This window comes from Myxocyprinus asiaticus, chromosome 24 (genome assembly GCF_019703515.2).
Source record: "Myxocyprinus asiaticus isolate MX2 ecotype Aquarium Trade chromosome 24, UBuf_Myxa_2, whole genome shotgun sequence".
In the NCBI taxonomy this organism is placed as follows: domain Eukaryota; kingdom Metazoa; phylum Chordata; class Actinopteri; order Cypriniformes; family Catostomidae; genus Myxocyprinus; species Myxocyprinus asiaticus.
The window spans coordinates 23,637,273-23,661,815 of record NC_059367.1 but is presented as its reverse complement, the minus strand read 5'-3'; the positions used below and the strand labels follow the sequence as shown (position 1 = coordinate 23,661,815).

Sequence of the window (24,543 nt, the reverse complement as noted above, 5' to 3'; positions counted from 1 at the left end):
AACTAAGGAGATTTCTGAAATCACTGGAATTGGGTTAAGAACTGTTCAACACATAATTAAAACCTGGAAGTATAGTGGTGTACCGTCAACTTCGCTGAAGAAATGTGGTCGGAAGAAAACTTGAATGATCGTGATCGGAGATCACTTAAACGCTTTGTGAAGTTGCATCATAAAAAATTGACAGTAGAACTCACGGTTATGTTTAACGGTCAAAGTAAGAGCATTTCCACATGCACAATATGACAAGAACTTACAGGATTGGGACTAAACAGCTGTGTGGCCCAAAAAAGCCACTTGTTAGTGAGGCTTATCTAAAACAAACTACTTCAATTTGCTAGGGAGCATAAAGATTGGACTGTGGAGCAATGGAAAAAGGTCATGTGGTCCGATGAGTCCAGATTTACGCTTTCCAAAGCATTGGGTGCGTTAGGGTAAGAAGGGAAGCGGATGAAGCGATGTACCTGTCACGCATAGTACACATTGCACAAGCCTCTGGAGGCAGTGTTATAGTCTGGCTTCAGTTGGTCAGGTCTAGGCTCAGCAATGTTATGCAACAATAAAATGAAGTCAGCTGACTGCTTGAAAGTACTGAATAACCAGGTTATCCCATCAATGGATTTTTTCTTCCCTGATAGTATGGGCATATTCCAGCACGACAATGCCAAGATTCATTGGGCTCAAATTGTGAAAGAGTGGTTCAGGAAGCATGAGGAATCATTTTCACACATGAATTGGCCACAACAGAGTCCTGACCTTAACCTCAATGAAAATCTTTGGGATGTGCTGGAGAAGACTTTATGGAGTGGTTCGGCTCTCCCGTCATCAATACAAGATCTTCGCCAAAAATTAATGCAACCCTGGATGGAAATGTATGTTGTGACATTGCATATGGTTGAAACAATGCCATGACGAATGCGTGCCGTAATCAAAGCTAAAGACGGTCCAGTGAATTATTAGAGTATGCAACTTTTTCTTGGCCAGGCAGAGAGTGAGTGTGTGTGTGTGTGTGTGTGTGTGTGTGTGTGTGTGTGTGTGTGTGTGAAATTAGATATTATGTTGGCCCTTTTTGACACTGGTTTCATCTGGGATGTCATCATATGGAGTTCTTCAGAAATACTGTCCCCCATAAGTAGCAAAACCAATTTTCACATTGACACCCACACATATGCAAGAACAATCAAACTTTTATTTATAAAATTCTCTCAAATAATGTAAATATATGCTGTTGAAATCATTTATTTAAAAATGTAAAGTAGGTAGAAGAATCTGGAATGAAGAGTTTAAAATGTTACAGTGTATTGAACATGCTAGTTGTGTATGTAATTCATTTATTCCCAGATATAGATAGATTTAAAGCATACCGTAGATCAGTTTCCTGGTTAAAGTAAAAATATGTATGATTCACAGACAAATTTACAGATAACAATATATTCACTGAACCATTCAAATAAATTACTGAACAAACTAATGGTTTTCTACATGGGTTTGTAGAATTTCTTCTGTTTGCAAGGAATGTCCATATAGATGGTGTGATGATGAAATACTGCAATTGGAGGTGATGATTATGTCTGTCTTTTTCTCCTAAGTTCTCTGAGCTCCTTAAACACCTGACGATAGGAACATATCAAAACCTTCCGACTCAACATATTTTAATATTCAAATAAACACAAACACACTGCTTAGAAGATACACAGAAGAAGATACCTACCCATATACACACAGCACTGAGAAGAACTTTACTCAAAGCCAATCCTACAGAGGTCCAAATGGTGATTAGCCCTGCATCCTTACTCACATGTGTCAATGGATTGCCAATGTTCTCTGATGAACCATTAATAAACTTGGTAGAGAAAGCAAAGATCGGTGAAACTGTTGACATACAATCTGGGGAGACAAGCACAAAGCTATATTATCTGAGCAGAAATTATCTTGCAAAAAAGTTAACATTGCCATTTTGCACAAAATGCACAAAAATTGTTTGTCTTTGTTAGAAATGTCCATGCCGTAAAAGGGATAGTTCACCACAAAATGAAAATTCTATCATCATCATTCTATATTCTGTGGGAAACAAAAGGATATTACCTCATTTACCATTCACTTTCATTGCATATTTTTGACATACAATTAAAGTAAATGATGACTGAGGCTGTTAGTCCCTAACGTTCTTCTTTAAACAGGTTTAGAACAATATGAGCGTAAGTAAATGATGACAAATGTTCTTTTTTTTTGGGTGAACTATCCCTTTAAACTGAAAAGGGCAAACTGTAGAGAATCACATCATATGTATTCAATTGTCTGTAATATGCTTATTTGTACTGTCCTCTGCTTGTGTTTTGGTGTATGAGTGTGTAGTTAGCTAAAATAGTGTAACGATTTAATAGCAGTATTACAACACTATGAATAAAATGCTGCCAAATACTAACAACTATTCATAGACCTCTTAAAACAACTGTACATTAACAGTAGGCCTACAATACCTGATATATTTAGTGTAAGCAAAGAGCGGTTGTTTATCCCTCCGACCTTCGCTCTGATCAAACACTCATACGTCCCAGTATTTGCAGGAGAAACTTTCCTTAAGATCAAAGATGCATTTTTATCCAGCAACACAGAACTGTTGTACTTATCAGTTTGGGTGTCAACACTTTCTACCTTAATGATGATTGAAAAACTGGTTTCATTGTAGGCCTTGAAGTGGAAAGAAACAAACAAACATGTGAACATGTACATTTGCACAAGTTTGTTTAGTGTATTAAAAAGTGTGTACTGTTAATACTGTATCTTTGCACATGAAACACTAAGTAGATAGAAAGGTCATCAAAACTTGAGGGCAGTAAAACCTTTTTTTTTTTTTTACATTCATGTATGGCCACAAAAATGTTGGAGTGTACCTATGAATTTATAGGTTTTTCTTCAACTTCAGGCACTGTAGAACTGTAAAATGTTTAGCTGGAAAACATCGGTATAAATGATGGGATCCTAGGAGTGTTTGAACAGCCAAGAAACACTTTTTTATGATGCTTTACTTACAGTCATACGAGCAGATAGAGGGCGCTTTCGCACTGTTATGAATGAAAGGGTGGACGTTATACCTCAAAAAATGATGTCGTTTTAAACACTTTGTCCGGTTTTGAAGTTTGGAGCAGCAGAAACAGTTACAGTAACCTTGTGTAAATTGAAATATGAACATCAAGCTTTATGCTAATTTAAAATTCTATTTCTAGCCCTTTTACATGCACCTGTTATCAGGCACGATTATGTTTTTCTATCAAGAAAATCCTCTCTCTCTAGTATGATATAAAAAATTAGGGCAAAGATGTACTGCAAAAATCTTTTTTTGTATCGTTTCCTGTAAAACTATCTAAAAATCCTTAAAACAAGATACATTTACTTAACCTTGTTTTATAAGCAACACTGCATAAGATGTTTAGATTTTTTCAGAGAATTTATTTTTAATATAATTACTGTACTGGCAGTTTTTTTTTTTTTTTTTTTTACTTGTTATTAACTTGTTTATAGTCAAAACAAGTGAAAAAATCTGCCAGTGCTGAATAAGTAATTTTGCACACATTTTACAGCATGTATTTTGTAATCTGTAGTGGAATACATTTTAAAAGTAACGCTCATGCATCTCATGATATTTATGTAATTTTAAGTCATGAAAATTACCACCACAGTGTCATTTCCAACACTTCTCAAATTCTGTATTGTGTTTAACAGAATTCTGTGGTGGAAATGACATTTTAATCTTTTTAAAAATAAAATGGCCAAATCTTTTGTCTTGCTAATTTGTTGTATCCTAGATGTACACAATTAATAATATTTTCACACTTTTTGCATAATTTGGCAGTATGACAGCTTGGTTGGAAATGATGCCCAATAAAAATATTCTGCTCACAAGTGATATTTACCTTGAATTTTCTTTGTTTTCTTAAAACATCACTTGTCTCATACTGTATTTCCTCTCAAGCATGATTTTCACTGACACTTTTGTCAACTTGGTTAAAAAGTACACTTACTTTCGAAAAAAACTTTATTAGGGGCAAAACTGTTTGGTGTGATGGAAATTATGTAATTTTTGAAAATTGCATTTGAAAATCATTTTTAGACAATATATTTTAAAATGGTTTATTTTTTTCACTTTTTGTTTATATTTTAGTACTTTTAAAATATGTAATAATTTGTATTTTCATATTGTTTTTTTTTAATAGTTTAATATTGAAAGTGGGTATGGGACAAAGCTAAAACAGTCAAATGTTTACATAAAAGGCCATTGAAAAGTACCAAAAATAAATGATTAAACAGTTTCCAAAAGTTTAATTTGAACTTCATAAAAATAAATAAATAAATAAATAAATAAAAATAAAATAAAAACCTTTGTTTCAAAAATATAATTTTAATACAAATTTTAAATTGTTTAATCAAAATCAACCCCTGGAATAGGAAAGTGCCCAAAGTTGAAGAAACACCTTTATGTGTTAAGAGGATCAAACCAAAAAGATGAGAATCTCCCCAAATCCAATTTTGTATTTATTTTCTTTAATCACCCTGAAATTCTTGATGCATTATTTAAGAAGCTATTAATCAAAGTTCTTGGCCATTTTTGTTTTGAAATCCAGGAATTTCCTAATATACAATTTGATAAATGACACAATGCTTATGCTAAAATCAACATATCAACACAACACTTTATGTCCATGTCCAATCAAGAAGTATACTTGTTTTATTTATATAATTGCCTATTCATTTATTTTGGAATGCATTACTCATTTAGCACTTAGGCCAATTAACATATTAAACTGGATTTTATTTTATATACAGTGTTTTGTTTTTTAACACTGTAATAAGCAGTCTTTTTATAAATGTATAAAAATATATAAAAATATAAAAAAAATATATATAAAACTTAATAATTGATGTTAAGGATTGTTTTTTTTTGTTTGTTTTTTTTTGCACTCAATCATTCCAAAATAAATTCTTGCCTGAAGAATCTATATTTATTTTTTATAAGGATATTTTTTTACATCTCTGTCACTGCAAGCAAGGTCAGTTTCTTTAGAACAGAAAAGGAAATAGAGGTGAAAAGGAAATGTTTGTGTGTCAGCATATATCCTGCCTTAAGCCACAGACATTCAAACAGATTAATACAGTAAAAATATTACATAACTTTACAAACCCTACAAGAAAACTATTTTGGCCATACCATGTGGATAAACACATGAGGGGTTTCAACAAATAAGGATCTGCAGATGTTTCATATAGTCAGCATGTTGTTAACATATAGACATACATTTACATCATTTCCAGCAGTGGTCATATTAGATTTCTAGGACATGGCTTACCTTGTACCAAGTAACCGAGGTGTAGTTCTGACTGTTTTGAAGGGCAGCACAGGGCAAAATGATGTTATCTCTGCAGTCTGCTGTGATTAACAAAGGCTCAGCTTCATTAACTACTACACAAAGGGTAAACGCTAAAAAATAAATAGAAAAAAGATATTCAAGTTCAAAAGCACAATCCAGACTAGATAAACACAACTGCAAAAAGGGCTTGATGTACTACACTTAGCTTGCTTGCTTATTGTATTATATGATATACATAAAGAGATGATGTGATACTGTAGATCTGTTACATACGGTATTTAATCCACCCAAATAGTTACTCAGAGACATATCCATGTTAAACTGTTGTCATTACTTGCTTCAAATAAAACAAAGGGTTAAAAAAATAAGAAAGGTCTCAAATAAAAAGTAATTATCTTGTCTAAGTGTTTAAAGACAATAACCTTTATCAGCTAAAACTGATAGATGAGTAAAATAAAGAAAGAAGAAATAGGTTTACTTACCCCAAACTATCAAAGGTATCATCATCGAAACTAGTGAAATGTGTTATGCTCACACTTCCTCTGAATTGGGCTCCATCTCACTGTTCATTAGATTTTTTTTTTGTTGTTTTTTTTTGTTTGTTGAGAAAACCCTTTGTGTGGGTTTAGTAAGTGACTAGAGGATTACTGCAGTCACCCCTAACCTCTTGCCATTTTGCAACACAGCCAAAACACTTTAAGTATAATTTTAAGTACTTTGTTTATTTGTAAACTATTTTTAATTTCATAACATTCAAAGTTAAAAAAATAAAAAATTCTGTAATACAGACATAACATTTACATTTTTTTAATGTACAAAAGTGAACAATGAGCACATTTTAAGCTACAGTAATTTTCCATTCAAAGTCATTCTCCTAACATGAACACAAACTTTTTATGTTTCTAGAGGTTTTCATCAGTTTGTACAAGTTTTTCTTGAATATTAGCTTTTTCTTTAGCTTGCTTTATCATTCTGTAGTTTAGAAACATAACAACAACAGCACAAGCCATCAGAATACATGGTAGAGTGAAGATTTTTAAATTATTCTTGTCAGGTAGAGGGTCTTTCCTGCTGCTTACAGCTTGCTGTTGAGGCTTCATGCAATCTAAGCACCACACACACACACACACACACACACAAGTTTTAGTTTTTGGTTCACATCACATTAATCATTTAAGGAAAGATTAAATACAAACACAAATGGAGAAAACGAAACAAATGTTACCGTACATGTTACAATTTAGAATGTTTGTTGCCGTTTTATGCTCTCATTATACACTTAAGATTATAAAGTCTGTTTTATGCATTTCTGCAATAGTAAGAGTCTCCTCTGGCAACCAATGTACATTGTATCACAAGAGAAACAGCAGTGTTCTGTGTAGTGTCATTTTAACCCCACCCATTCTTTGTTGGCAAAGCCCTCCTACCTGCTGAATAATATTCATAGTCTCCTTCCTGAATATATTGACCTAGTGGAGGCCACAGGGTACATCTGTAAAGACCACAGTTTTCTCCAGCAGCACCAGGTATCAGGAGAGAGTTATCCTCCCCCACCTCATAGGACTGCTTAGCAAACTTAAAGTGGAGTGTAATGTTTTTAATCAGATTCTTCAAAACAAGTCCAGTCAAAACATTAGAGATCTCGTCGACCTGTAAAAAAGTATAGGTACGTTGCATTTTTAAGACATTCCCCCAGGACGTATATGTGCCCCTAAACAATCAAATTATTCTCTTGCATTTCTGGCTCTTAATTCTGACTGAGATATTATGAATATACTGGTGAATTTAGCTGCGCATGTAGGCTACTGTACGACACTAAACCAGTCCTGCAGGTTCACCAAACATGGTTGTGCATTTGAAATGGTACTGTTTAAAACAAACCTTGTACCAGGTGATTTTCCTGTATTTTAGACCCTGTTCGATGTTTGCTTGGCATGGTATTTTAATCCGCCATTGATCCTCTATTGATAGTGAGAGGTGAACCAGATGAACTGAAGGAAGGAAATTTTAATATCATTTTATGCATTTATTGGAGGCTGCATTGAGAAACTGAATAATGCACAGCAACTGCTCTGTTTTGAAGACAACAACACAGAATTGAATCACGATCGTAACTGAACATTATAGTTTCAGTTTAGCATTTACGTGTTTTTTTGTTTTTCAGATTAACAATTTTTATTGATTCACATATTTGAACATACAAAAACAAAACATATATACACAGAATCAACATTAACCCCCACTATTACCCCTACGTGTTTTGTCTTTTGCAAAACCTTATACAAAACATGAACGTGTGCATGCAAGATGAAATGCATTTTCTACTTACAAATAATAATGTAGAATTGAAGCATTTCCGTTTTGTTTACTTCGAACTGCTGTGACTTCTGCAGCGATTCCCGGAAGAACACGACGCTTGATTTCATTGGTTCTCCTGCGTTTATATCAAAACATAGCTACAAACACGCACAGGCTTAAGAAAAAAAAAAACAACAACAACAACACCTCTACACACCCATAAAAAAACACCAACAGAGAAACATTTGCGCTCGATTGACATTTAACTGACAGTTAGACATGTTCTCTTGACTTTCATTTTCGCCTTCTACTTTCAGTTCAGTTTGCACCGTTGCATAACGCCTATTGTTCTTGAATACCGCTAAAGTTTCAGAATAACATTAGACGAACTGTTATTATTTTCAGTTGTGTTTAATCATAAAAAGTCTTAAAAGAAACAGGTGTGCAATAGCCTAGCTATCGTAGTAGTACGCAGCCTTCAAACAACTGAATATTGGCCAGTTACAGTAAGCGTAATGATCATACACATAAAATACAAAACACGACCAATAAATACAGAAAGAGGTTTTACATTTTTAGGTGATTTTATTACCACAAAGAGCATAAAACAAGATCCTAGTGTGTGCATTTCTGAAGAGCTAGCCTATTAGGTCTCCTCTACACATATTAAATGTTTAACCACCCTGAGAGGATTATATATTTTGGTTAACATTTTGCACACACACACACACACACACACACACACACACACACACACATATACATATATATATATATATATATATATATATATATATATATATATATATATATATATATATATATATATATACACACACACACAAACACACACACACACTTCCGTTCAAAAGGTTAGGGTCACTTACTCATTTTTTTATTTTTTATTTTTATTTTTTATTTTTCACATTTTAGAATAATAGTAAAGCCATCACAACTAAGGAATAATAGAAATGGAAATATGGAAATTATGTTGTGACTAAAAAAATCCAAAATAAACCAAAACTGTGTTACATTTTAGCATCTTCAAAGTAGTCACCCTTTGCCTAGAATTTGCAGACATGTACTCTTGACATTTTCTCAACCAACTTCTTGAGGTATCACCCTGGGATGCTTTTTAAACAGTATTGAAGGAGTTCCCATCTAAATGCCTGGCACTTAGTGGCTGCTTTTCTTTATTATTTGGTCCAAGTCATCAATTTCAAAAACATTTATTTTTATTTATTAAATTTTAGTTTTTATAATGAAATAAATTAATATGTTGGCACAAATATATTTTTGTCTACAAAACTAATTTCAAACATTTAAGCATACGCCTTCAGATCAAAAGGTTTTTAAGATCATGAGAAACATTTCAGGCAAGTGACCCCAAACTTTTGAACGGTAGTGTATATATGCAGTACTGTGCAAAAGTTTTAGGCACTTAAGATGTTTCACAAAAACATTTGTCTTAAGATGGTTATTTATATCTTCAGCTTTAGTGTGTCAATAGGAAATATAAATGTTAGACTCACAAACATTATTTTTGCAAATAGAAAAGATTAGAATAGAAGAACAGGGAGCCCTGCAACCGATGGCATGGCTACCACAGAGCCCCCCACTGAACATCGAGTCAGTCTGAGATTACATAAAGAAACAGAAGCAACTGAGACAGCCTAAATAGATAGAACTGTGGTGAATTCTCCAAGAAGCTTGGAACATCCTATCTGCCAACAACCAAGAAAAACTGTGTCTAGGTGTACCTAGGAGAATTGGTGCTGTTTTAAAGGCAAAGTTGGTCACACCAAATATTGATTTAGCTTTTTTTTATGTTTACTGGACATTGTATGATGTTAATTGATAAATGAAAACTATTTATGGCATTATTTTTGAAGACATCCTCACTATGCAACATTTTTCACAAGTGCCTAAAACTTTTGCACAGTACTGCATATATATACACACTCACTGAGCACTTTATTAGGAACATCTGTACACTTACTTATTCATGCAATTCAGCAGTGCAATGCATAACATCATGCAGATACAGGTCAGGAGCTTCAGTTAATGTTCACATCAACCATCAGAATGGGGGAAAAATGTGATCTCAGTGTTTTCGACTGTGGCATGATTGTTGCTGCCAGACGAGCATCTCAGAATACACAACAAGTTGAACCTTGTGACGGATGGGCTACAACAGCAGAAGGCCACATCGGGCACATTATTAGGACCATAGTGTTCCTAAGAAAGTGCTAAGTGAGTGTATATAAAAGTAAAATGTTAACCAGATATAAAGTGTACCATTAATGTAGGTTTTCAGATTTTAAACATTAAAATACATATTGCTGTATTTTCCCCTTGGGACGAAAACATTTTTAATCATATTGTCTAAAAACAGTGTTGTCTGTTGTCTTATCTAAAATTTTGAAATGACAGTCTAAAACAAAAATATGTATAGGATGTAAAACTGCTAACTGTAGGGAAAAATATAAAACTCGATAGTGTGCTTTGGCTATGCCAGAAAAAAAAGGCCTAATTATTAGAAACTTTCTGCAACTCTCTCACTCAACAGCCATAAAACAGCCAATTTTATAGAATTAACTATCTATAAAAAGTCATTCAGAATAACACAGCCACACAGAAAATAAAAAAATCTCATCAGCCCAACATAATGATGCAATTGATCCTTTAAATGTTTAAAGGTTTGAATTGTTTTAGCTTGGCTAATGGAAATGTAAAAACGTCCCCATCGGCTTTGTGTAAATTTCAGTCTTTGAATATCAACTTGTTCCTCTCCTGCTTCCCCTTACTTCCTGTTTTCTTTTTACTCTTCTGAACATGACTCATTCACACACCTGTGAAAAGAAATATTATATTAGACAGGCTTCAGACACACAAAACACACTTTCCCATATCCTCTTAGCAATCAGCCTCTGTGGTTATTGTAATTTTCATAATTTCTGAATTCAGAAAGATTTTCCGTTACTACAGCTGACAGTGAATGACATTCAGTAACCATATTTCTAACCTGATGTGCACACACAATTGATGAAACACTTGCTTCATTATCACGACATATTTACATATTAATTAGTCTATTTGGATGGTATTTGTGATGTTTGCTACAAAACTATCACTATCTTTTGCAGTAAAAAGGCCTGGGTGTGTGTGGGTGCAAATGTGTGATGAAATGTGAGTGAAAGGGATATGTGTGAAGCGAAGGGGAGCTTGTTTATGGGCCTTACCGTGTTTCCTGTTGTGCAATAGTTTCTGGGGGTGTAAAATGCAAAAAAGGTAAAAAAAAAAAAACACACACAAAAAAAAAAACAATCTTTGCTGTCTGGTCTTTTAGCTGATTGTTTAAATGTGTAGTTGATGTATAAAAAAAAAAAAAAAAAAATTACAAATATCCTGTGCATTTCCTGAAAATCTATTAAAGGGATGTAGGTTAGAGGTCTTTGGATTAACTGACTGGATTGATTGATATTATACTAACCCCCATAGATACAATGCAAAGTATGATTTTGCCTAGGCTGAAGAGAGTGAGGCCAATCACAGCCCAGTGAACAGATAATTCTGCTACAGAAGGGCAGGACACAGCAGTGATCATGGTGGTGGGATAAACTGTGCTCTTATACACACATTCTGAAAAGAAAAGAAACATTATTTGATTAATCACATCTCTCTTAGTTCTTTGTTTTCTGGATCACATATAACATGCTTGGCATACCATCACAAACATGACAAGAAAAGATTTAAAAATTCACACACATGCACAGTTTTGGTTTTGTGAAATAATTATAATAATACTATCAATATCTGATTGTTTGGAGGTAAGCCTAAGTGGACTTGAGGCTAAGGGGCCATTCACACTGAATGCATTTTTCCATCCGCCTAGGGAAACATGCGCTAGATGGATGTCTTCAATTGTTGCGCCGTGTCTTATTTTTCACATTCAGGATTGCTATCAGGCTGGCATGTCTTTAAAGGGCAGTAATTTGAACAAAGGGTGGTTGAAATTAGCAAAGCAGCTAAAATCTCTTTGTATCTGTAATGTAAGCTTTTTAAAAGTGTTAATGGAATAGTTCAACCAAAAATGAAAATTCTCTCATTATTCACGTACCCTGTTGACATCCCAGATGTGCATGTCTGTCTTTCTTCAGCAGAATACAAATGAAGATTTCTGGAAGATAGAGCTCTGTCAGGTCCTTATAATAGAAGTACAGGGGTGCCAGCACTTTGACAGTCCAAAAGTCATATTTAGGCAGCATAAAAGTAATCCACATGATTCCAGTCGATCAATGAATGTCTTCTGAAGAAAATCTATAGGTTTATGTGAGAAGCAAGTCGATAATTAAAAAGTTTTTAACTTTAAATCAGCACTTCCATCCAGGTCTCTGATGTAGTTTGAAATGGCTAAACTCTCGCATGACGTTTTTTCATCTGTTGTAAATAAGTGCCGCTTCCGAATTCTCACGTGAACTCGCCGACACACTAACATCACACTTCGCGTCAGCTGCTGGCAGAATGCACTTTTTAAAAATTAATAACGTTTTAATTTTAGATTTATTTTTTACACAAACGTATCGATTTGCTTCAGAAGACATTCATTGATCGACTGGAGTCGTGTGGATTATTTTATTGCTTTTGGAATGTCAAATGATTTATAATATGACTTTTGGAATGTAAAAGTGCTGGCAACCATGTACATTCATTATAAGGACCTGACAGAGCTCTATCTTCTTCTAAAAATCTTCATTTGTGTTCTACTAAATAAAGACAGACATGCACATCTGGGATGTCAACAGGGTAATACCTCCTACACACTACACGACTTTCAAAGACGTCGGATTGTGGTACCATTCATATTACACAACTGTCTGTCTTGTCATGGAAGTCGTAGGGTTTTCAAATTACACAAGGAATCGGCGAGAAGGGTGAACACATTACAAAAGATTTCACTATTGACGAATCCCCGACGACTCTGCCTGGACTCCAAATTAAGTTTCACAACAGAGTACACGTGAGAAGTGATTCGAGATACGAAAACAAATACATGATCATATGTTATGCATTTCAGAATATGATGTGTCTGTTTTTAATCGCCTAAAGGCATCATATACTTTATTGGTTACAATATGAAAAAGTACCTCCTACTGAAAAATCTACCTACTTGCTTACCTGACTCTCCAAGAGAATTGGTAATTTCTCTCCAACTCTTCTCTTTCTCCACCTGGTTGTGGTACAGTTCAGAGGAAACATCAAATAGGCACTGGTGCTCCTGTCAATGTTCCACAAATTTTTCCTCCATTTCTTCGGTCCAATGAGACTTTCTTGATACAACAGCCATGCTAGTTGATGTTCTGTTGCAGGTACATCAGGACTCCTCCCACTGAAACTTCCCGTGCCCCGTTTCTTGCTCTCTCATTGGCTGTAGATCAACGCTGAAGTTGTATTCAGTCAAAACACATTTCACATTGTGCGATTTGGAATCGCAGACAGGTCCAGATATTTAACATGCAGATATCTCGCTGACATCGACAATGCATCGGTGCTTCTCTCAGATCGCATCATTGATAATTCATACATTGCGTTCGTCGCTCATGGGAGCGAGCTCCGATTTGCCTATGATTTCGGGCTTTTGTCGGCGATCTCCGCAAAACTGTCGGCGAGTGAAAATTGGGCCTGAAATCGTGTAGTGTAAACTCGGCATAAGTGAGTAATGAGAGAATTGAAATTTTTAGGTGAACTATTTCTTTAAGCTTTCCAACTGCTTTTGGAAATTCCTTTAATAAAAGACTATATAAGGAAATTCTAGTGAACTTTGTGGCCCCTGCACAAGGGATGTCAAAGTTGTGTTTTGTCAGCACACACTAAAAAGGAAACGTCACTATAGTGACTTTTATCCTGCACCACCAAAACACCACTGTTGATCCATATTCAAACGACATTCAAATGTCAGTTTGGTGCCATATTGAAGTCTTTTCAGAGGTTTCCATTACTTTACCCAAAGCTAAACTTTACATTTTTTAAAAGAACAAATATCTATAACAGACAATGTTACTACATTATTGTGACTATAGATTTATCTGCCTTTTAAGTTTTTAAATATTGTATAGAAGTGGTTAGATGTAGGGGTGTAATTAGGGGCTCAAAAATATCTATATTATAGTAAAATGTAACTATACTAATATACTGTATTTAAAAATAAATATTATAAAACATATTGTAGTAATACACATACATGATAATATCCAGAAGTGACATTTTAAAAAGTTAACAAGCGTGACGTTTTCGTTACAATGAAGTTTGTAGTGCTGATTGGTACTTTAATTACCTGAGATATTCAATATAATAAAATATTCTTCATTTCGACCCCCAACGTCCGCAGTCAGGTAGCACTCATAATCTCCAGAGTCCAAAGGCATCACATTATGTAACTCCAGGGACTATTTCTCTCCCAGAGACACATAAGTGAAGTTGTTATAGAGTGTAATATTGATTTTTTTTTTTCTCTTGATGATAGGATTCTTCTGCAAAAAACAAAGACATGGTTGTGTAAGGGGATTTTGTAGCGGTGATTTCTGTGGACAGACAAAAGGCAGGTCAAATTTTACACCAGCTAAAAGACTTGCCATTGAGGTGAAGGGGCTACAACTTTTCAAAGGAAATACATTGTGTGCTGGTTAACCATGATATTCTAAAATAAAAACTTAATGTGCATCTTTCTTTGTTATTACTTTGTAAACCCTTGGTACAAAAAATGTGATCAATAAAGTACATCTCTTTTTCTTTTTAAAATTCTGTCAATCACTCGAAAACATGTCAGTAGCAATGTACTCCTTGTGTGTTTGTTCTGTACCAAATGACGTTACAGTACTTGTCTGTTTGGTCAGTAGCTTTACAGGGAAGTCTGATGTCATCATTACATTTTCCCTGAATAGAGACCATGCCCTCCAATTTCCCACTGTGTAGTGCAACAGGAATGCTGCAAATAGAGAGTAACACAAAATATAGAGTAAACATGATAACATAAAACTACTTTGTCCAATCCTTCTAAACGACAAACATCAGGTTTTTAAAAAATGTTCTACAACAGTAGGATAAGAAAAAAAACTTTCACCCAAATACTTAATTCAATTGTGGACATTGGTTGCACACAATGAAAATGAGTTTCTTTGATATAAAATTAAAATGTATGCTCTACTCAAATACTATATGTACTCTCAAATACTATGTTTCGCTAAAACACATATGAAATTGAGTAGAGCCTACATTTTAATTTAATATTCAAACAAATATGAAAACAATTTATTGAGTTAACCCAACTTAAATTTGATCTGTTCAAATAACTATTGAACCTTGAAGTTTGTTGCTAGCTATCAACAAACACATTTGCATATTACATATATAATTTTGTACTGTATAATACGTATGGTGCTGCTGAGAGTTTACAGATTACCAATCAGTCATTACACTGGTGATCCCGCAGTATTTTCTTCATGAGAAAAGCAATACACACTGTTCAGTAGAAATGTACCCAACCTCGACCTAACCATTAGCTCCACTCTTCTCCAAAATGGCAGAATGACAGAAACTCCTCAAAATCCCAAAATAATAGAACATTAAACTTTGTGTAGAAATACATTAAAATAACACTTATTATTCTCCCAATCCAGTCCCATGCAAAGTTTGCTAGGAACCGGAAATCCCCAGCCCGGTTTAGGCCTACATTGATGCATCAAATATTAATCACATAGTCTCAACCCAGTTGGATTAAGTGAACATAGATGAATTGTACACAATGAAATTAAGTTGAGATCAAATGCTAAAGTTTAAAGTACAAATCCTAGAGTAAAGGATTTTACTCAGTCCAGCACTTCCTGTTCCGGTTGCTGCTGGCATGCTGCATGAGTCTGTGTTTGTAGCTTGTTAGCCTGCTTAGCATTGCTTATTTATGCTTATATATTACGACAGTCATCGTTTTATCCTTTGCCATTTTACCGCGTGCTTCGGGTTTTTCCGCTTTTCTACTTTTCAACTGCGTGTATGTTACCACATGCACCCGTTTCTCTCTTTTATCTTTTCTTTTTTTCTGCTTGTCTACATTTCGCATCTCGACTGCGTGCATTTGTTTTCCCCTCTGTGTTTTACACGGATTATTGCATCAATCTCAAACATCTGCTGATTAGGAACCATATCGAACCACATCGATCTCAAACTGTCGCCACTCAAGAATAACCATAACAACAACTACAAACAATTACGGTAAGTCATGGCATCTGCTCATATTATTTCTTCCTGCATTGCATGCCACATGTTTACTATGCACCCACTGAGAATAATGTTAAAAGAGCCTTAATAATTGGTGATTCTATTGTAAGGAACATGGAAATAGAGACTCCAGCCACCATTGTTAAATGCATTTCCGAGGCTCAAGCATCTGTAGCTTCAGATGGCATTAAAAATTGCTAGGTCAGCATATTTTAGCAAACTCATAGAAAATAACCACAACAATCTTAGGTGTTTATTCGGTACTGTGGCTAAATTGGTTAGGAATAAAGCATCGACTGAACTAGATATTCCGTCACAGCACAATAGTAATGACTTTTAAAATTTAAATTTAAATAATCAGAAATAAAATTGGAACTATGCAATCAACTGTCACAGCACCTCAGAAAACAGTGTCTCATAGTTTTCCTCATAAGCAACTTCAATTCTTCGCTGTCATAGGTCATGAAGAGCTAACAAAACTTAAAAAAAATCAAAAGCCACAACATGTTTATTAGATCCAATACCAACCAAGCTCTTAAAAGAGGTATTCCCTGTAATCTCAGAACTTCTTCTTAATATTATTAACTCCTCACTATCCTTAGGACATGTCCCAAGAAACTTTAAAATGGCAGTTATCAAACCGTTTAAGAAGCCACAGCTTGATCCTGGAGAATTGGATAATTAAAGACCGATTTCAAATCTACCATTTATGTCAAAAATACTAGAAAAGGTAGTGTCCTCCAAACTATGTTCATTTCTACAGAGAAATGATATATATGAACAATTTCAGTCAGGATTTAGGCCCCATTACAGAGACTGCACTTATCAGAGTTACAAATTACATGCTCTTATCTTCTAACCATGGCTGCATTTCTCTTCTAGTGCTTTTTTATCTTAGTGCTGCCTTCGACACGATAGATCATGACATTCTCTTAAATACGCTGAAAAATTATGTTGGCATTAGTGGACTTGCATTAGCAAGGTTTAGGTCCTATTATCAGACCACTACCACTTTGTATGTGTACACGAGGACTTGTCAAATCAAACAAAAGTATGGAGTGCCACAGGGATCAGTTTTAGGGCCTCTGCTTTTCTCCTTACACATGCTTCCCCTGGGAGATATTATCAGGAATCATGGAATAAGTTTGCAGTTATGCCGACGATACCCAACTTTATATTTCTTCTGAACCCAACAAAAATTCATAATTCTCCAAATAAGCAGAGTGTATCAATGAAATCAAAGATTGGATGGCCAGAAATTTCCTTCTACTCAATTCCGACAAAACAGAGGTACTAATTATTGGACCAAAAACCTCTAAAAATAAGACGCTAAAATATAATTTGATTCTCGATGGATGTACTGTTACATTGTCTTCTATAGCGAAGAAACTAGGTGTTATATTTGATGCCAATTTGTCCTTTGAAAATCTAATTTCCAATGTTTGTAGAACAGAATTCTTCCACCTCAGAAATATTGCTAAGTTATAACACATGCTCTCTGTTGCTGATGCCGAAAAACTAATTAATGCGTTCATGACCTCAAGACTAGATTATTATAATGCATTGCTGGGAGGATGTCTAGCAAGTTCAATAAATAAACTTCAATTGGTTCAAATTGCAGCTGCCAGAGTGCTGACTAGAACCAAGGAATATGATCGTATTAGCCCAATTTTATCATCATTACATTGGCTACCTGTTAAATTTCGTATTCATTTTAAATTCTGTTAACTACATACAAAACTTTGAATGGTCTAGCTCCACAGTACTCAAGTGACCTTCTGACATGCTACATTCCATCACGTTCATTACAATCGCAAAATTCTGGCTTGTTAATAATTTCAAGATATCAATATCCACAAAAGGAGGTAGATCCTTTTCATATTTGGCTCCTAAACTATGGAATAGTCTCCCTAATACTGTTCGGGATGCAGACACACTCACTCAGTTTAAGTCTAGACTAAAGACCCATCTATTTAGCCAGGCATACACCTAATTTATCCATCAGCTCACAATCAGGCTGCTTTAGTTAGGTCTGCCAGAACCAGAAATATCTATCATGATCTATAACTCAGCATAAAATGTTATGGCATCTACGCTAATATTATTCTATTTGTGTACATGTCTCAACCTTGGGATTCATATCCCGAGGTTACCAGAGCCGGCTAGATCTAGCTCCATTCCTGCTTGGTATCAGACTCCATTGCTACGTGTCACTGAGTGATGACGACAAACTACAGCCGGTGCTATCCAGACATCACTTCAGTCTTTTGACTTCAGAGGATGGATACTTCATATGCCACTGCCTGAACCTTGGACTTAGGATGGACCACACAGAACCTCATCGAAATGACCTGCCGGTTGAACTGCGATGCACCTCATTGATCTCTGCCTGCATCACCTTTGTCTATTGATGAACTACACTCTTGAAATGGAATACATAGACTATCATTTCATTGTCAAGAAAAGCCTTCATCAGCCAACTAACAAAGGACAGTGCATCTATGTGAACTTCTATAATTAATCCAGCATGGACTTCAAAGATATTAGTAATTCATCTTAAAGATAATTTTTAAATTTTTTTTTTTTTAAACACTGGACCTTAACGCTTACTTAATTTACAAATTTTAAACCATGACTTGCACTGCACACAAATAACTAATATTGGCATTATATTCATGTTGTATAGCCAGAGGGGAAGTTGCTCCCACAGTAAGCCTAGTTTCTCTGAAGGTTATTTTTCTCCATTAACCAATATCTTATGGAGATTTGTGTTCCTTGTACAGCTTGTACAAAAGACTGACTGTTCAAAAAAGAAATAGAGATATAAATTTGCCCCTATTCTATTATCATTGCACTAACTACCTGTATATTATTTTTATTTATTTATTTATTTATTTATTTTTTGCACTTTCTTGCTCTAATAAAAGATTGAAAATAAGCAGTCATTTCGTAAATCCAGGTACTTTTACAGCAGGAAGAAGTAGCTTTACTTAACCACTTAACTGTTTGATACACTTACCTGAAATCTTCTGATTTCCCATTCTCAGTTCTTAACAGTAGTTATAAATGAGACATCAGTTATTAAGACAGTGGTTTCATGTCACTCACTTGTTTTACAAACAGGTTAGTGAAAAAACCACCCTCTGTCTGGAACTTAATATGCTACAAGATGCTACCTCAAGAGAGCAAAAATTAAACCCCTTCTCCTACATATACATATCAATTCTGCCCTCTGCTGGGACTGTTACATGATTTCCAGCATAAAGAAAAGTTATTTTACAGTACAAAATAGAAGGGAGTTTTGTGACTGACCTTAGCTTATGAACCAAACATTTAAAAAACTTTTAAACTTAATGATTTTATTCTATTTAAATTTGACTTAACCACTGACTTCAACTGGACCACTGCCTCTAAAAATAATAGGAAGGATAATAGTCCCATTACTAAAAAAAATAGCATGGCAGAACTGAATTCACTACAGGTATGTCAAAAATGTGCTTGTTGAACATTTCTGTGGAAAGTCTGTGGAAAGCCAGAGTTCAGCATTTTAATAATAGCCCATAATAATTTAATCTTTAATCTAAAAATTACTGTTTTAATAATGTCTGCATAAAACAGCGGTTTTAAAGAGACTTACTTAGATTACTTGAGGACTTTGAAGCTTAACATGATGTGTATGACCAATCTTAACACTTTCCCAATATGCCCAAGTAGTTTAACAGCAGTTCATTTTAACAATATTACTATTATCCTCATCTAAGGAATATGCCTTCAGAGACACCAGTTAGGCAGTATTTATAACAATATTACTGTAACTGATAATAAAAGATAAATAACATAATTTTACATTTCTTTGTTAAAATTGATTTTCTCTCATTTCCCCACTATCTCTTCTCAACAGATTAAAATGGGGAAAAAGATCAAATTATCTAAGTTTTGTATTACTTTCAAAGAACTGTGTAGAATTTGCATTTTTCTGTTTCATTCCTTTTTCTTGTGTTCTTAATTTTCTGTACAAAAATAAATATAAAATTAATTTTATTTACTTGTGATAAAGCCATAACCTAACAAGTTTTACCTTTTCTCTTTCAGAAATGATGTTCTTTCCCAAGTACAGCCCTTTCAGCGATACCTAAAACAAAAACAAAAAAAATATTAAACCACAACAATGGGCATGTAATATAGAAAGTGTTAAAATGATAAAATTAAGCTCATTATCGGAATGAAAAGCTCTATCTAAAAGGGAAATTGCATTCATAAGACTAATAAGAATTATACTGGTAGTGTGTATTGAATTGATGACATCATGGAAGGCAATAATGAAGCTTTTATGTCTCATTTCCGATGTAAAAACAATACAGGTTAGACTGCAGAACACAATCAAAGATTTTTAGAACAATATTTCAGCTCTGTAGGTCCTCACAATGCAAGTGAATGGGTACCAACATTTCTCAACTCCAAAAAGCACAAAGAGGGAACATAAAAGTAATCCATTAACAGGGTTGGGAGGGTTACTTTTGAAACGTATTCCACTACAGATAACAGAATACATGCTGTAAAATGTAATTTGTAATGTATTCCATTAGATTACTCAAGGTCAGTAACATATTCTAAATACTTTGGATTACTTCTTTAGCACTGGTAGATTTTTTCACTTGTTTTGACTATAAAAACTCTGCCAGTACAGTAAGACAAAATACACGTTAAAAATACATTCTCTGAAAAACCTTTATATGCTGCCTTTATATGCTTTTGGACCTTCAAAGTTCTGGTCACCATTTACTTTTGTGAGGACCTACAGAGCTGAAATATTTTTCTAAAAATCTTTTTGTTCAGCAGAAGAAAAAGTCATACACATCTGGGATGGCATATGATGGTAAATAATGAAAGAATTTACATTTTTGGGCATACTATACCTTTAAAGTTGCCACACCTGCTCTAATCGTTGTAGAATTTACAGATATTTTACAAAAGGTTTTCACCACTTTCTTCTTTCATTCTTTCCCTGTCTCTCTTTCTTACTCTGTCATCTCATCTCCCTCTCTTTTGAAGTCTTCGTTTTCCTTTGGGTCCCATTTGCAGTCACAAATGGCTGAATCACAGTGCCATAAAGCCACTCTTCCCTGGCAGTAAATAAGGCATCTGCGAAAGTGGTTGATGGTAGACTTGCTTTTCTCCAGGAACTCTGCCGTCTTCTCTCTCTGGAGACAGAGCTCCTTCTGCCCGTAACGTACTGTAAGACATGCCCTCGTCCATCCTGTTGTTACTTATGTTGGGGATCCCCCACTTCTCTCTCTCTCTCTCGATCTCCTTATTTTTCAGTGTTTCTTATGTCTCTCTTTTTATGATATCAGGATATTAATAGGAGGCTGTATGAATGGAAAGAGGAAGAGACAGAAAGAGGGTTGTGATTATGCCATCTGGATTAAACAATGCCTTGGCTACCTCAGGATGAACTGACACAATGAATGTGATTATAGCGGGGTGAAGTGAGAGAAGAGAGCTTTAGCCCGTGTTGATGATCTAAGATAGCTATGCCACTGCATGCAGAAAACTATTCATTTTCCTAAATATAACGATGATAGTTAGTCAAATATGGAACTTTCTGGTCATGTGTTGTTTGGTTAAGAAGCATCAGCACTTGGCTGATCTTAATGAAATTGTGGTAAAATAGTGATGGCGCTTTATGTGATATGTTTCAATATGGCTTTAAATCTTAAAATGATGCAAAAATACTGTTTTTAAGTGAGTTCTATGAATTTGATGAAAGGAATGTTCCGGGTTCAATTAGCTCAATCAACAACATTGGTAGCCAGTGCTTGGTAGTAACAGATTACATGTAATCTGGATTATGTAATCAGATTACAAAAACCAAGTACTTGAAATTGGATTAAATTACATTTTAAAATACTCTTAATGGGACTACAGTTACTTTTTTTTTATAGATTACATATTAACAAAGGAACAGCAGTAAATTGTTAATAATTTATTGATCATTTTCATATCAATATCATCATATTCTTACCCTGAAGTGCAATAGTCTCACAGATGAACATTTTGAGCATGTGCTCATTTTATGTTACAACAGTAAGACATGCACCTCAGCTAAGGAATAGTGATGGACTATTACTAAGTAATAAGGGTTCAATGTGTGTCAGAGTTTTGAGCTGTTAGCATTGGCCTAGCAATGTAATTGCTGTGGATTTCAGGTTCATTTCTGTTTGTTCATGTAATGTTTCTATTGTTTTATGCACTTAAAACGAACTAATATGTTTTGTTTTTGTGTTTTTTAAGTATTATTTCTTACTACCTAACCAATTGTGTGCAGTTCACACATTGAATTTAATTGCTTCAAAGGATCTAGTGGACACAGTGGTGTAGTCGGGGCCACACGCACATATACGCCGTATGCTTACTTTTTTCCCAGGACTGTTTGCGTATAACGACATCTGGATCCATATTTGCAGATACCCTCGATATACCCACTTGTTTTGCTGCTTCAGAAGTCCATAAATCTACTTTCATGTTAGTTTCCCTATAACTGTATTGGATTCTGCTTTGTGAAACTGAAGATTCTTTATTGTTATTGATGCATTATCACTTGAATTCTGCCATTCCCAACCTCTGACCACCGCTGTCCGCCGCCATCATCGACTGAGGGAATTTATGACAGTGAGTGGAGAAAGAGAGTCACCCTCGTTGAAGCAGTATCAGGTAAAAGTAATTAACAAAAAATGCCAAATGTCCTGTAAAATAAAGAATCCTCCCGTAATTAAGGGAAAAATTGCGTTCCGTATGAAATCCATACGCGATGCTGTTTGTCCCATATTTTAGCATCACACACCCAAACTGCTGAGAATGTTTCACAGATCGAGAGAAATTGACCTGAAACACACACGCCTTTCACGTGAGTTGTGTGAGATATTGAATGTTGCTTTACATGAATGCTACACTTGACAGAAACGGCTGGGGGAAAGATTAGTGACAATCAGTAGACTTCTTCTATCGTGTTTTCTGTCAGAAGCAAGATGATTTTGTCAAAATCATAGTATTCGAGAGCATGTTAATTGTTTCCCACCACTGGGATTTTAAAACACCAGTAAACGCCATTACATTTTATTGCATATGTCAGAGCTTGTTCTGGAAGAGAGAGAGAGGTAAGAAAAACTGCATTACTGCATTAATTCAAAATAAAAGCACAGTAGTACAGGTTTAGTTAAAAAAACTTTTTATAAACGATAAACATTATTTACTGCCAAAACAACGACACTAATCCAAGGAGAAATACACTGTTTTTATGTTAAGCCTTTTCTCTCCCTTTCTCTCTTCTTCCTGGTCGTTGTATTAAAGCGTTTTTTATTTTAAGTTTAGTAGGGGACTGTCATGAATCCAGCCTCTGTAGTTCCTCCCACTCACCACCTGAGGGCTCCATCACCTGAATATTGACGTCCACACTCTGAACTCCATTTCCCATAATCCTCGTACCTGGCACTGATTACCTACTCACCTGTTCCTCATCTACTCTGCTATTTAAGTCTCACTCACTATCATTGGAAAGTCTTGTTTTGCCCTGGCTGACATCTCTGAGCATTCTCTGTATTTACTGCCTTTTCTGTGTATGATTCTGGACTGTTTACCCTGTTTTGACCCATTGCTGCCTGCCTACTGTTACTACCCTTTTTACCCGGATATTACCTGTGATTGCCTGCCCTGACCTCTTGCCTGTTTAATAACTATCTCTCTGGTTTGCCTTGTATATTACTATTGCTGGTGATTGATCCCTGCCTGTCTACATTACTACGTTTATTGTAAATAAAGCTGCACTTGGATCTCTACTCCGATGACTCATTGTAACTGAACGCATTTTTGCATCTGTCCGCACTGTTTTTCAATGTAAAGGCAAAACACACAGGAAAGGCTGTAAATATGGGTCATTCCTACAATTCTGTGTCATATAAGTCCCCATTACAAGTATGTATGGTATTTATATTGTTTAATTTCACCCGATTGCAATTTTGATAGGCTTGTTAAAAAGAAAAACATTTTATAATGTTACACACTTCTGTGGGCTTAAAAGTTCACATTTTAAATAATTGAAATCCATTTCAATTGCACCGTTTCACTTCCTCATGTCCCAAAAACTACACGTCAAACATCTTTAACAAAAATAAAAGCTAAATCATTGGATTTCTATTTTCCCTCCACATCCAGTTAAGAGCTTAGTGTTACATTCTCTCACTAACATGTATACATTTGTGGTAAATGTGTCATTTTAACACTGATAGTGGAGGTTTTTTGTGTGTCCCTTGATTTATTGCACACTCTGTTATGTAAGTGACACTATGACCTTTCATTGAAGATATACTGTATGTTAGGAAATTACATCACACACACTGGAGGTGGACATCACCCATTCTGCAAAATAACTTTGAGTTATTTGAAGTTTAAAACTCTATTGTTTTATTTATGTTTTCCTTTATTTTGTGGTGTTAGTCATTTGTGGACAAGCATAACATGTCCACCCTGTTATGGGAAGATATATGGGAAATCATTATAATTAAAATTTCAACATACAGTATTTATGTCAACAGAAATAAAATTATAAATATTA

The 24,543-nt window shown here is 34.8% G+C and overlaps 1 protein-coding gene and 1 long non-coding RNA gene across 6 annotated transcripts; both read right to left on the bottom strand.

Annotated features, from left to right (window-relative positions):
• Positions 1 to 1,184: 1,184 nt before the first annotated feature.
• LOC127414937 (uncharacterized) lies at positions 1,185 to 8,121 on the bottom strand. 4 transcript variants are annotated; one of them, XM_051653351.1, is made up of 8 exons: positions 7,693 to 8,103; positions 7,245 to 7,354; positions 6,791 to 7,013; positions 5,846 to 6,468; positions 5,343 to 5,473; positions 2,478 to 2,688; positions 1,709 to 1,884; positions 1,186 to 1,607 (listed from the first exon to the last, which is right to left on the bottom strand). In XM_051653351.1, the coding sequence occupies exons 4-8, from the start codon at positions 5,868 to 5,870 to the stop codon at positions 1,563 to 1,565; spliced, it is 588 nt and encodes a 195-aa protein (XP_051509311.1). In that variant the 5' UTR covers positions 5,871 to 6,468; positions 6,791 to 7,013; positions 7,245 to 7,354; positions 7,693 to 8,103; the 3' UTR covers positions 1,186 to 1,562. The 4 variants fall into 4 exon arrangements, with proteins under 4 accessions (XP_051509309.1, XP_051509310.1, XP_051509311.1 ...); XM_051653349.1 differs by lacking the exon at positions 7,245 to 7,354 and having other exon boundaries at positions 1,185 to 1,884; positions 7,693 to 8,121; XM_051653350.1 differs by lacking the exons at positions 6,791 to 7,013; positions 7,245 to 7,354; positions 7,693 to 8,103 and adding an exon at positions 6,594 to 6,784 and having other exon boundaries at positions 1,185 to 1,884.
• Positions 8,122 to 8,590: 469 nt separating this feature from the next.
• LOC127414944 (uncharacterized) lies at positions 8,591 to 20,066 on the bottom strand. 2 transcript variants are annotated; one of them, XR_007892875.1, is made up of 5 exons: positions 20,011 to 20,066; positions 14,539 to 14,646; positions 13,996 to 14,191; positions 11,155 to 11,303; positions 8,591 to 10,513 (listed from the first exon to the last, which is right to left on the bottom strand). It is a non-coding gene; the product is annotated as an uncharacterized LOC127414944 (long non-coding RNA). The 2 variants fall into 2 exon arrangements; XR_007892874.1 differs by lacking the exon at positions 20,011 to 20,066 and adding an exon at positions 18,952 to 19,167.
• Positions 20,067 to 24,543: the final 4,477 nt, after the last annotated feature.